This window comes from Colletotrichum truncatum, assembly GCF_014235925.2.
Source record: "Colletotrichum truncatum strain CMES1059 chromosome Unknown Contig_0002, whole genome shotgun sequence".
In the NCBI taxonomy this organism is placed as follows: domain Eukaryota; kingdom Fungi; phylum Ascomycota; class Sordariomycetes; order Glomerellales; family Glomerellaceae; genus Colletotrichum; species Colletotrichum truncatum.
In genome coordinates this window covers 1,198,241-1,211,559 of record NW_027222399.1, presented here as the reverse complement: position 1 = coordinate 1,211,559, position 13,319 = coordinate 1,198,241, and the positions used below count along the sequence as shown (strand labels likewise).

Below are 13,319 nucleotides of genomic sequence, written 5' to 3'. Positions count from 1 at the left end.
ACTGTAGGCTTCGTTTCTTTTGCCATCCAATTTTCCTTACCATGTCTTTCATTGCTCATTTGCATTTGTTCGATAATAAACTTAGGCTGATGACTACAGGATGGTGATACTGTCGAATTGAGGGTTCAGAACGATGTGTATTCCGTTATGTGTGTAACTGTCTAAGGGCCCTTCAGGGGCGCGTAGGGAAGGGGGTATGCCACCCCCTGACCCGGGGCTCGGCGCTCGGAAATAGTGTTCTGCCGAGCGTTGCCGAAGCCTCGCGTAGCGCGCTCAATCTGACAGATACAGCCCATGCAGAACATGAACGAAAATTTTGTGGAAGATTCATGTTTCATGGTGGCCTGCTCTTGTGCGCGCCGTGTTATTCCAAAACGTAACGAGAACATCTGCAAGCGACTGCGACGATTATAAAGTTTAGAACGTGAAGCAAAGAAATGAGAGGGAGAGAGGGTGTGGTCAAGGCGACCATTGGGGGGGGGGGATAACCTGACCAATTACCCACCTATTTAAATGAATTATGGGTCTATCTGACCATTTTTATGATTGGCTGTATTGAGGTGAAGTGGGTCCACCTGACCATGGAATTTTTAATCGGTCAGGTGCACGGACCAGTTACTGATTGCGTCCCACTACTGATTAGGGTGCATACCCCATATTAATATTTAAATCCCTATTCTATTCTGATTCGCTTCCTTTTCCCTCCGTAACCCTTTCAAATCGTATGCGCCCCCCCCCCCCCCTGGCGCACCGATTCCTAATTACTTCCGAATCAGTTCAGAAATCCGACATCATGCCTTCATACAAGGATTCTGTAAGTACAATGGAATCGGTTTAGGATCGATTCAGAACTGATTCAGAATCAGGACGATTACAAGACCTACAAAGAAGGTCTTCTCCAGGGCGGCAAGAACCACCGCATGGAGGATCTTCCTCCCTTCGAGTTCAACGAGGTAAGTGATTCAGAAGCGATTCCACAACGATTCAGAAACAGTTCTGAATCGATTCAGGCTGGCGAAGTCAAGCTCGCCCCTGGCGAACTCTACTGCCGCTGGGTGGTAGATCCAGCAGCATCACGTGCACCAAGGTAATTCAGAATCAGTTCCGGATCAGTTCAGAACTAATTTCGAATCGATTAGACGGAGCGGTTCTCGAGCGAGTCGAACCTCAAGAACCACATCAAGAAGCACAAGCTCGACGGGGTCCCGGCCAAGGTTAAGAGCCGCAAGTCCGGCGCGAACTCCGTCGAGGAGAACGATGATGCAGCTGGTAAGTGATTCTGAACTGATTCTGTACCGATTCTGAACTAGTTCTAAACTGATTATGAATAGAATTCTACGACCGCATCCACGGCATCGCCATCGGCGCTCGCGATGACAGCGAGCTGCAGACTCCTTCCAAGAAACGGAAGGCGCAGACCCCTCCCCCCCTTCTTGCCGTGCCCACGCGCAAGCGGGGCAACCAAACTGTGGTAAGTGATTCTCAATCGATCCGGAATCCTTTTGGAACCCATTCTGAATCGATTCTGCAACAGATCAACTTCGCCGAAATGCGTCGCGCCGCCGGCTTCCCTGCCAAGGGCAAGTGCACCCACTGCACCACTGCCCGCAATGCTAGTAAGTTTAGAATCAGTCTTGAAGCAGTTCAGAACTAATTACGAATCGATTCAGAATGTCCTCCCGCCCTTCGCGATCAGGAATGTGAGGTCTGGGCCCGCTTTGAGGATGATGAAGAAGATGAGGCCTGAATCAATTCAGGATCGGTTTGGAACCAGTTTGGGACTTCTTTCGGGACCGATTTGGAACCGCTTTAGAATCAATTCTTTATAGATACCCGGGGCGTTCGGTTTTTAAGCTTTTTTTTAAAAAAGCATTTCTAAATCAATACAGAAATGATTTAGAATCGATTCTCTACCTATCCTATATGCTATCAAAGTCCTAACCTTCTCCGCCGCTCTGCTAACTCTAGTTCCTTTTCTTGTAGTTCAAGCTTCTGTTTTTCAACTAGAAGTTTTCTTGCTTCTAATTCTAATCGCTTTTCTTCTAATTCTAGACTTTGCTTCTGTAAGTCAAAGTCATCTTGTTGTCCCTGTCTGATTTCGTTTCTTAAGTTAGAAATAGATGTTCTTTGGAGAGTATTTGACCTAATAACCCCAGAAGATGAAGCATGGGAAAGACGAGGGGATCGATTCCGAATCGCTTCTGAAAGACTTCGGGATCGATTCGGAATTGAGGATGGACTTCTTGAATTAGTACCCCTTGAGGGACTAGACGTAAAGAGTCGGGTTGATAAAAGCCTTTCAACACGTTCATTATCTAGTTGCTCACGGGATTCCCTCTGGCGTTGGCGTTTAAGTTCTAAAATAATTTAGAAATAATTATTAATAAATATTAAAGTATTTTTAACTTACGTAAACGGCTTGCAGCTGTATTATAACGGCCAATAATAGAAACATCTTTCCAGGAAAGCCGGATTCCTAGTGTTGTAAACACTGTATCCTGCTCTAAAAGATGGCGATCGTATTCTGCACATCTAAGTACTTTTGAATTAGTTCTCAACGCATTCCAACCCAATTCCGAATCAATTCAGAAGGGATTCCAAACTTACTTCTGGATACATGTAAGTAATGGTAAATACCGATTACTCCAAGTATATGAGGCTTCATGTAAAACCTCAACAGTATTTGTATTAGGTATGAATTGACTCCAATCTGATAAGGGGATTTTAGAGCAGTTCTGATTAAGTCCAGCTGCAATTGTTTTTCGGGCTTTATGTTGAGCCCATGCTTTTATTTGAGGTTCAGCTAAGTAAATTAGTTCCCAAGTGATTCTGAAGCGATTCGGAAGCGATATAGAATTGATCCTTACTCTCAAATGCCTGACATAAAGCGAAGTAGTCTTCTGAGGAACGGCAGAATAGTAGGCTGCGCATTTGATTCCATAGAGAGTCAGGGCTACGGTCTTCTGTACAGTATGCCTCAATCCCTCGTTGGAAATGAATTAAACAGAAGCGTACAGAGCGTTCAACCTGCCATGCCCATGGTCTATGCTCTGGGTCACATTCCAGAGATAGATATTTCCCAAACCCTAGATAATTAGTTATAAATCGGTTCTGAATCGGTTTAGAAACTATTAAGAACCCATACCAATAAGGTTTTTATGGTCTTGATCAACTGTAATACCTAGTAGACCCCTACCATGAAGGTGTTTCCACTTGACTTTATATCCAAATTTCTTATAAAGTAGTTTAAACACAATTGTATACATCTGCTGATACATTTCTGTACTTTCAGAATTGGTAAAAACTCGGATAAGTGGAATTGCTAAAATAGTTAGGAATCTGTTAAGAATCCGTTCTAAATCGATTTAGAAGCGATTACGCACCTTTCGAAGATATCGAATTATACCATCCCCAAATAACCTCAACTTCCTCCTTTCCAGCTAGATGTTTATAGTTTGTATCTACCTGGAAAGTATTAAAAGCCTCTTTCTTCCATAATTCAGCTTGCTCTGCATGAAATACAATACATAGGTATGTATTGCCGTCATCATTAAAGTACTGAATATACTATAAGTAAATTAGTATTGAACCCGCTCAGAACCGATTCAGAATCACTTCATACCCGAATTTGACGCCTAGTTTGAGCATACTGGTATTCATACCAAATCGCTAGACGTGAACAGCCTGCTGGAAAGCTAATTGCTTCTTGTTTACGGATAATTGAGCGTAAGAAGTCTGTATTTGCTAGACTTTGATGAACGCTTGTAATAGTCTGGCTATTATAAGTATCACAGAATTCCTGAAGTTCGCGAGATTGTAGGAATGCATCTAGAATCAATACTGGATTAGTTCTGAATCGGTTCGGAAACGATTCTAAAAGGATTCTCACTTAACCCCGTTCTAGGTTGATTGATCTTCTGGACTACCTGTTGCAGCCCAGATATAATACCAGCTGGGGCTCTAACTGGTGGTGGTGGTGGATGTAAATGGACCCCATGAGAAGTTAGAAGAATAACTGGGGTAGCTTCTAGATCAAGCGGGACCCAGAAGTTCCATTTTACTGAACACGTAATTTGAAGAATTGTTTCAGGAACGATATGATTAGCGTCTAGATTGATTCAGAATCAGTTGGGAACCCATTTGGATTCGATTCGATACTAATTTACTTACCGCATCGTGTAATTCTCCTCTTATTGCTAGCAAAAAGATAACAGCTATCAGTAGGGGAGCTTTCTTCTATACTTCCCCCTTGAAGTATAGTTTTGATTAGAGGTAAATATAGCTGGAATTCGATTGGAGGAAAGCCAATATAATGGTTTTCTCCTTGGAGACTTTGTGACCAGCAGATGCAGCGGGCTGTAATCTGGGAAGTTCCTGGAATATACTAAAGTGATTCCGAATCAGTTCCAAATTGATTCCCAATCCATTCAGAAAGGCTTCTTACCCCATACTCTGTATTAACTACTTCAAGACTACATCTTTCTGTAAACGGTCGGCAGGCGGTATGTTGTTGGAAACGTTTTATCTGTGCTTGTGCCCATCTATTTATAAGTATTAGTATATTATTTCTAAAAGGGTTCCGAACCCGTTCGGAATCGATTCTGAATGCTTACGAAACTGCTTTCCGTTTGAGATCATACTGTAGTACCTCTGTTCGTAATGCTTCAATACTTTGCAAGATTTCTGGGGTAACTTTCTGATGCTTCCAGCATGGAAGATTCTGATCGAAATAAGAGCATGCCTTTCCACCTGTACAAGTGTAAGTTGAACGTAAACAAACAGCATTTTGAAGGAATGCTGAAGTCGTCCGTTTTGGTGGGAATTGCCGGGCATGGTTGTACTGAATCTGTGATGTAATTAGTTCTGAAGTAGTTCGGGATCGATCCCGGATCGATTCAAAAGTAGTTCGTTTACCATTCTCCAAGGCGATTTAATATCCTCCTCATTTAAAGTCCTTATATCAATAACATAAAGGACTCCATTCTCACTTGTTTCTGGATATTCTATAAATGTAGGTAGAAAGATTACTTTTTGAGCAAGTACATGAACATCCCTGAGGCTATTATGCCCAGAACGGGTTGCCTCTGATGAAACAAGTGTTGGAGGTATTTCTGAATCGGTTTCGAGTTGATCCTGAATCGATTTAGAACTAATTCCAAAGTCGTTCTCATATATCCCTACCTCCTCATTTACTGGTAAGCCAGACTGGGCCTGGGCTGGTAGTTGATAGTAAAGATTTAAGTCTTCTTCAGCTTCTGCATCAAGACTAGTAGGTTCTAATAGAGGACTTATTCCCTCTAGGCGAGGGAAGAGATTTTCAATCGATTGAAGAGCCATTGTAAATCGATTCGGAACGGATTTGGAAGCGTTTAAATGTCGTATGTTCTTACAAAAAGTATGTCAAGGGTGAGGTTTCAAACCGCGCTAAGGAATTTCAACCTGACCATAGCTAACTAGCTGACCATGGTCAGCTGATCTCAGGGTAGCCCCACAAATCACAAAATAAGTGGGTAATTGGTCAGGTTATCCCCCCCCCCCAATGGTCGCCTTGACCACACCCTCGAGGGAGATCGGTTAAGACACTGACGATAGCAAGCGTGGTCATCATGTTGTTCCATTGGGACATGGCAGATAAAGACAAGTAAATATATCCTCGAATGTCAGATCGATGCACGCCGCAGGCTCTCCTTCCATCCAATTAAGTTGAAGGCGTACAAAGTGCACTGCCACCCAACGGCCAGGTCCAAGAAAAGTCAATCAATTAGCCATAGCGCAATTTTGCCCACAATACCGCTTAGCTTTATGCCTCTCTGCTGTGTGGAGCAAACCAGCAGCGCACAAGTCCGTCCAAACCGGCCAAATATCTGGTTTTGTTTGGCAAATTTTCAAAGTCTGCAGAAGCTTCAAATTAAGGGGTCTTCTGAAAATTCTTTGTGATATGTGTTGCATGAAAAATTGTCGTTACTCTTTATCTTGAAAACAGTAGCTCGAACCTAATAACTAAGTGCAAAATCATTCATCAAGTCTAGCAAATATTAATCGCTTTCCGTATTATCTTTTATCAAACTTGTGTGCTGCAAGTAGCTGTTTTGATATTATTCTTCAGAATTTGAAATCCTCCTAAACTTGTAAACTCGGGAACAAAAATAGAGCCATCTAAAGGGGGTACATTCTTGACTGATATGTGTTTGGTCTACTGCCGAAATTTCCGATCAATTAGTGCAGTTTATAGTCCCCACGGCAACTCGTACCAACCCAGCGTTCGAGTCAGTCAACGCATCAACACGTTGGACTCGGCTGCAAATGCCGGTCTTCCCCCACCGTTTCCTCCAGTGTTTATAGTGTGACGGCACACGACAGCCGAGCATCTGGAATGGCAGTTTTCATGCAGTCTCCACAAGGATATCTCTGAAGGTTTTTCTTCAGCAAAGGCTGTTTGGCTCAGCACCATGTACGCAGCACACGCGTACACTCGGAAGTCATGGTTGTCTAAACTTGTGACCTGAGAATTTATTTTTAGCCCGGAATAAAGATGAGCTTTAACCATACGCCAAGCTGAATGATATCCCGCAAATTTTGTACGGATACATCGTTCGGCTTCGAAAAGTCAGATGGTTGTAGGTGGGTCTTGGTCACGCCTGAAATTTTATACCGCAAACGCCAAGTTCATCACTGTCTTGTGATCGATTGCCGTTTACCTCATCTTGTTATTTCAATAAATGAACTAGCGAACCTACCCCCTTTAAGCTTCTGTTTATCTTGGAGGTGTCTTTTGTGTTGGCAAAGGAGATCTTCTCCTACGGTGCTGTTCCCAGGAGGCCGGAAAGTAGCGCCTCTGAGCTCCAATACCTGAAGATCTTGAAGCGAATGAAGCTGTTGTTGAGCCCACGGCAGTTTGAATCAGAAAGATTCAAAAAAAAAAAAAAAAATGATCCCAAAGATCCGGGTACTTTGAAGTAATAAGGTTGTGTGGGACAACTTTGAGGATCTACTCTGGGAATGGACGCTGGAAGAGAGCAACCAATACGAACCTCAACTGAAGTCAAAATTTGCAGCGACTGGAAGTTATCGATGGCTTGTCAAATTGCCAATGTAAACAATACGTCATCTCGATGCGCCCGATCATTTGTTGTGCTTAGGACTCGAGACTAGATAGATTGAGTTGACAACCGGATGAACCGTTCGTCTTTGCGACCCGAGTCAGTGATGGATGATCCCATATTTTAGCGTGGCAAGGGGTTTGATTGAAAGGTATCTAGGCCTTCAGCCCTGTTGAAGACACTGGGGCTCGTTGCCACTGACAAGAGGCTAGGCCCTTTGCGAAGCGTACGGGCCATGTTAGAGGACAAATAAATAAGTATTTCCACTCTGAATATAACTAGTGAACAAACAATCAAACCTTAGCAAAGTAGACAATAAGCAAACATTCCCCACCAAAGACATCATGCTTTGGCCAATGTTTTGGATACCGTGCCGATTCCGAAAGATGAAAACGAGGCTGCAGATGGCGTGTAGTTTTGAATATATAACGATCTTCAAAGTCGTCTGTTTTCCCACTACTGATCACTCACTCGTTTCTTACACACCAGTCGCTCATTCATACAATAATTCCCTAATCTGACCCAGACGTTCATTCAAAATGCGTTTCGACGTCGTTCTGACCCTCGCCACCCTCCTCGGCTCCACCGAGGCCCTCCGTCGTAGCTGCCGTAAGGCTGGCGCGAACGACGGATGGTACTACACCGTCGGCTTTGACAACTTCAACAACGTCGCCGCCGACTTCTGCACTAGCCCCAGCGTCCTCAGGTCGTGGAATCCCAACATCCGCGAAGTCAGAGCCGGCCAGAACCTAAAGGTTCCCTGCCAAGCTGGCAGGAAGAAGCGCGACTGCAAGAAGAACTCCGCCCTCGACGGCGCCTACGTTGTTCAGTCCGGCGACACGCTGGACCACATTGCTTCGGATTTCTGCACCAACTCCGACACCCTCCAGTCGATGAACTCCGGCCTCATCAAGAACAAGGATTTTATTCAAATTGGCTGGGTCATCCAGGTCCCTTGCAGCTGGAACTGAGAACTGAATAGCTTATCGACGCTGTACCAGACGGAAACCTGAACATTCACAGTGGACGTCGAGGGCGACGAATTCGGATTAAAAGTTGTTGTTGCAGTTCAAAGCTGGCATCGGGTGCCATTATAGATCGTCCAATCAGACATTATACCCCTAGTCTTCAATATATACGAATACCGCAGAATAAACCCGTAGTGTTGCGCGAAGAGCTTCCCGACTGGGAAGGTGGTGACGTTGTGGGATGAATTTCGTATTTGACTGAGTTTGGCTAGGTAAACTTGAATTCATTACAGAAGCCTTTGGTGTGGTGCTTATACGGAGAAAACATGCCGGCAACCCAGGTCTGGGCTGTCAGGCATCTCTCTAGGCCTACACAAGGTTTGTTGATGCTGGCTCAATAGGTACTAAGACCAACTACAACTTGTTGCTAGTATCCCGGCAGTGAAATTCAGGATCTTATGCATGGTGTCACATTTTGTTTTGCAACGTGATTTTCTCAATTATTACTACGAAACAAGTCATTTACAGCTCTTGAATCCTGTCATAGTGTTCCCCCCCTAAGCACCCTATCTCTTACTCCTTCGACTCTGCACTTTTCCCAACCTCCTTAGGCTCCGACCCCGACTGCACTCCGCTTTCGTCGACAGGCTTTTCCACATCATCAGACTTTTCGGCTGCTTTGGTATCATCTGCCTCTGTAGGCTTGTCTTTCGAATCATCCTTCTCGCTCTTCTCCTTGTCAGTCTGTTCTTGCGCCGGGGTTCCCTTCCTGAAGATGTTCACGCTCGGCATCGAAACCTGACCAAGTGAAGAAACGGATGCGGGGACCTTGGGCATAGACGGCATGTTGGGCATGCTGGGCATGCTGGGCATGCTGGGCAGCTTGCTGGGCCACCACCCCTTGACACCTGTGCCTGTCTGTTGTGCGACTTGGAAGAGATGCTGCATGTAGGTACGCTTCTGTTCGCTGTCGACATTCTCGGCATTCGCGTCGGCAACTAGCTCTCCCTCGCCGTCTTCTGGTAGGGGGACGAGAGATGCAGCAGCTGCGATGTCAATGGGCGACTCATCCGGCAGTTCATCTGTTGCCTTGGATCCTTCTTTTTCATCGAGCTTTTCGTCAGACTTTTGCGTTTCGTCCGTGTTTGATGTGGCTTTCTCGAGTGTCTCCTCAACCTCGTGGCCCTCAGCAGCCTCCTCAGGCGGCGGTTCTCGGAACTTGGGGTCGTCCACAACTTGCTCGTCGCTCTTGAACCACTGAATCACTAAATCTCCCGCCTTTTCGGTCATCTTCTCGTATCCTTCGTTCTTGTCCGGGCGGAACATGCTCATGTGGGCCTGCACCTCGTCGTCGACCTTGCGCAACACCTGGCGGGAGAAGATGGAGTACGCAGCGTGGCTTTCCTCGGGTATGGCGCAGAACGTTCGCTCGGGGACGAAGTAGCCTCCCTGCCAGTAACCGTTCTCGCCCAGGGAAACGTAAAAGTCGTGAATCCCGACCCCTTTCAACGCGCCCATGCGCTCGAGACGTCGGTTAAGTTCCTTTTGCTTCAAAAGGGTGCCGACGAAGGTGAAATGATCCGAAAGCCAAGCAAAGGATTTTCCGACATTCCCGCGGTTAATGTACGCGAGACCCTGGCCCAGAGCGTCGATACTTTGGCGGTAACCTTCCTTGACAGACTCTTTGTTGAGGTTCTTGAGACCGTTCATGATGGCTTCTCGGTTGACGTATGCGGCGACGCCACCGGCTGCGATAGCTCCAACGGTTCCTGTGCGAACTGCGACGAGCTGCCATGTCTTCCAGCCGGGGTTTCGAGCAGTCGAGGCGATGGCGGAGGTCGCTGCGCGCCGACTACCAAGGCGAGCAAGAGTTGCCGGTGCGGCGGCTGAGAGGGCGGTCATGACATTGAAGACGCTACTGACTTTTTGATAATTGGAGAAGGCGCCGTAGACGAACATGGAGCGTGCGAGGCCATTGTAGGGAGTGTCAAATGTAAGAATGCCCTGGATCAAGGGGAAGATTGCATCGTCTTCTGATGGGTTGGATTGCGCTCTCTCATTGATTGCGAGGAAGAGAGTATCGGCCGCGACGAAGCCACTACACAGCGTTAGTGTCATTTTTATTGGTATTTTTTGGAGTGATTACTTGCCCCATAGAGTGCGCAACGAGGACAACACCGACTTCACGGTCTTTTGGCGGCCATGGCTTCTCGACATTAGCCTTTCTCACTTCCATCACTTGTTCTTTAAGCCTGGATGTAAGTGTTAGTCGAATTTTCTATGCAGGACAAAAATGTGAGTGTACCATCCTAAGAAAGCCTCGGTGGCTTCAGCTAGTTCGCCTTTCGTTTCATACTTTGGGTAGACGATGGACTCGACGCGGTGATCCGGTAATTGCTTTGTGACTACCCGCTTGAGGTCCTGTAAAAACATGAGCACCTGCTCATGTGACCTCGTGTCGGTTTCTTTACTTACATCTGGGAAATCGTGGAAAGTGTCATCGTTCCCCTGTTCATGGTTAGCATAGATTGTAACAGTCGATGGTGTAAGATCGCTGACCTTGAATCCGTGAATAAAGCACAGAAGAAGTGTTCTTGTCATGTCGAAAGTAGTGAAGAATTCTCAAAAATAAATAGAATATAGGTAATATTACGGTAATCGGGTTAGAAAATATATGATTTAGGTGTTAATCAGTACGATGTTGGATGTCAGGGTATCATAAAGTTAGGTGGAGATTGCAAGCTTACAATCATGTGAAAAGGTGAAATAATATGCCACAAATACCCTCATCATCCTCACCAAACACAGCCAGTGACGACTGACTGAGCGGTTCGTGCATTTCACTTCCCATGTTCCAGGTTTTCTTCCAGCCACACCTACTACATCTTCAACCGCAGGCCTCTGCTTCGCTGGTGCGTGGCGAGTGCGTCCCAAGTGTTTCATAGAGCCAATGACAGCACAGCCAAGACGTCACTGATAACGTCATTGTGAGTGGTTTGAGCACCTTCAAAATATAACACATCCCAGCACTTTTCTCACACACACACACACATTCTTCTTTTACCGCAACAATCCCAGCTTCGGGCCTTGATGTTTGAAATCACCAATGATAATCTGCCATCGTTCCCAACTTTTTCAGGAATGGCACGTCACAAGTAAACTTAAAAATAAGCGAAGCCGATGGGCACAGGGCGTTGCACGGGGGTTCCAGACCGATGTCTGAGTGGATTGGATGATCCTTTACCACGTGCGAACCAAGATCTCACCAAGCCCACGATCGACGCAGCTTACATTCGTTGAAGGATTATCAGGTTTTACAGGGGTTCATTGTTCTATTCGTCACCTTTATTATCCAGATACCAAACCAGGTCTCTCTCCTGCTACTCTAAGCCTCATACCTCATATCTAGTTGGTCTTGGTCTTGAGCTTACCAAGCGACAACTTGGGATCAAAACGTTGAATGTCCGTTTCATTCGCAGCCGATCCGTAGTCCCATACCGAGTAGAAGTTGCGAAGGATAGGCGTGCCGATCAAGGAGAAGGAAGGTCCCTCACCATCTTGGAAAGGCGGCCAGCAAGCGTCCTCTCTGTAGGCAAAGCCAGGCCTCCGCAGCTGGTCGCCAGTCATCTCTACAACCGTCGGGTTGCGGTAGTCGCCAAAGCTGAACTTGATAGACCACGTCGAGTTGAACTCGCTGCAGAGCGGGATGTGGTCGCCCTCCAGGATGGCCGTGTAGTTCATCCCGATCGACTCGTACACCTTCAGGTTCAGCTCGGCGGGCAAGGTGTTGCTACCAGCACCCGTGTCGAAGACGACGTTACCAAATTCAAAGTCCGTCTCCGACTCGACGACGCTGCCATCGGCAACGGTGCGGGTACCGTTGATTCCAAGCATAGTCGACCGCCATACGTCGTAGCCGCCGTTGACTCGAGTAATGGGGATCGTGGCCAGGTCACCGTCGACAAAGTCTGCCTCCCTGGAACCGCCAAGCGTGAGCACTCCGTCGCCCGGCTTGTCCCCCGTGTTGTTGTGTTCGGTGCCATAGTAGATTCCGAACTTGGCGGCATCGACCTTGTTCTCGGCCATCAGCGTCTCCATGACCGTGTTTGCACCGCCGTCGATGATGCTGCTGAAAGCAAGCCCCATGAAGCCATCCGCAGCCAATCCAGCCCAGTTCGATTCGTTGGCGGCGATAAATGTCTGGTTCCAGGTCAATCCGGCAGCAGACCACACCTCATCCACCGCGGGGCCGGCGGTGCGGCCTCCGAGGTAAGGAATGTCGGCGTAGTTTCCGGTCAGACGGCCGGTGGAGGAGTTGTTAATATCATAACCAACGCGGTCATATCTACCTCGTGTCAGTTCGCTGTGCTCTAGTACAGGGAACTATAGAACAAACGTACCCGCTCACGTTGGCGCAATCCTTCTTGCAAGTACTGTCTACGGCCCATGACGACGCGCTGCCCGTGTCAAAGAGAAGACGGTAGGTCTTGGCGGGAGTACCAATGTTGAACTCGACCGATTTCTGTTTCAAAGCGTTAACGACTTCTCTACCTCCTCATGCCATGCAGCCTCCCCAACTCACATAGCCGTTGTCCACAATGATGGGCAGATCAAGCACAGCCGCCGTCGCAGCCGACGCGGCCGCTGCCGCTGAAATGAAACGGGTGATGAGCGACATATTCAAACAATAACCCAAACGTCTTCCAGAACCGGCTTAAGCTGGCGGGACCTCGCAAAGGATTGCGGCAGTAGAACAAGCAGCACTGCGCTTTTAAAACTCTTTATCCATATACTAGTAACGTAGAACACCTTTCCCGCATAATAGCGATCGTCCCTCCTCGTAATAGGGGGGTCTTTGTGGAGCAGAGGTAATCTCGACGGTACTGGGGATCCTAGTGCCGGCCAACCCGTTGGCGGGGGATACTTGGCTTGTGCATACGACACGGCGTTTTCAGTATACTATTTTCGGCGCAGAATACTTACTAACACTACGTAGTTTGTGCTTTTACGCCGTCTGCCCCGGCAGAGCGGCAGTGGCACCGCGTCAGGATTCATCGCTAGAAACTGGAGCCGTTGTCAACTAGTGTACGTGCGAGAAGCCCAATGACGATGAAAGCGATTCCGGTGGTCTATTCGGCCGGTTCGGCCAGTGCTGAAGCCTGACGGACTCTTCAGCCCTATGTAACATTTCTGCAGTGTCTGAGGGGTGGAGTTTAGGGAGGCAGTTCTTGACTCGCTTCCAGTGGTTCAT

The 13,319-nt window shown here is 47.0% G+C and overlaps 4 protein-coding genes across 4 annotated transcripts; 2 read left to right on the top strand and 2 right to left on the bottom strand.

Moving 5' to 3' along the window:
• Positions 1 to 793: 793 nt before the first annotated feature.
• CTRU02_203295 (uncharacterized protein) lies at positions 794 to 1,091 on the top strand (the record flags this gene model as incomplete). The annotated part of the gene is made up of 3 exons (XM_036733755.2): positions 794 to 814; positions 867 to 953; positions 1,011 to 1,091. The coding sequence occupies 3 exons, from the start codon at positions 794 to 796 to the stop codon at positions 1,089 to 1,091; spliced, it is 189 nt and encodes a 62-aa protein (XP_036574498.2).
• Positions 1,092 to 7,639: 6,548 nt separating this feature from the next.
• CTRU02_203294 (autolysin (n-acetylmuramoyl-l-alanine amidase)) lies at positions 7,640 to 8,071 on the top strand (the record flags this gene model as incomplete). The annotated part of the gene is made up of 1 exon (XM_036733757.1): positions 7,640 to 8,071. One exon carries the CDS (start codon positions 7,640 to 7,642, stop codon positions 8,069 to 8,071), a length of 432 nt encoding a protein of 143 aa, XP_036574500.1.
• Positions 8,072 to 8,641: 570 nt separating this feature from the next.
• Positions 8,642 to 10,669, bottom strand: CTRU02_203293 (uncharacterized protein; the record flags this gene model as incomplete). Its single annotated transcript, XM_036733758.1, has 5 exons — positions 8,642 to 10,166; positions 10,219 to 10,320; positions 10,374 to 10,489; positions 10,544 to 10,576; positions 10,628 to 10,669. The coding sequence occupies 5 exons, from the start codon at positions 10,667 to 10,669 to the stop codon at positions 8,642 to 8,644; spliced, it is 1,818 nt and encodes a 605-aa protein (XP_036574501.1).
• An 804-nt stretch (positions 10,670 to 11,473) lies between these two features.
• CTRU02_203292 (uncharacterized protein) lies at positions 11,474 to 12,746 on the bottom strand (the record flags this gene model as incomplete). Its single annotated transcript, XM_036733759.1, has 3 exons — positions 11,474 to 12,413; positions 12,469 to 12,590; positions 12,651 to 12,746. The coding sequence occupies 3 exons, from the start codon at positions 12,744 to 12,746 to the stop codon at positions 11,474 to 11,476; spliced, it is 1,158 nt and encodes a 385-aa protein (XP_036574502.1).
• Positions 12,747 to 13,319: the final 573 nt, after the last annotated feature.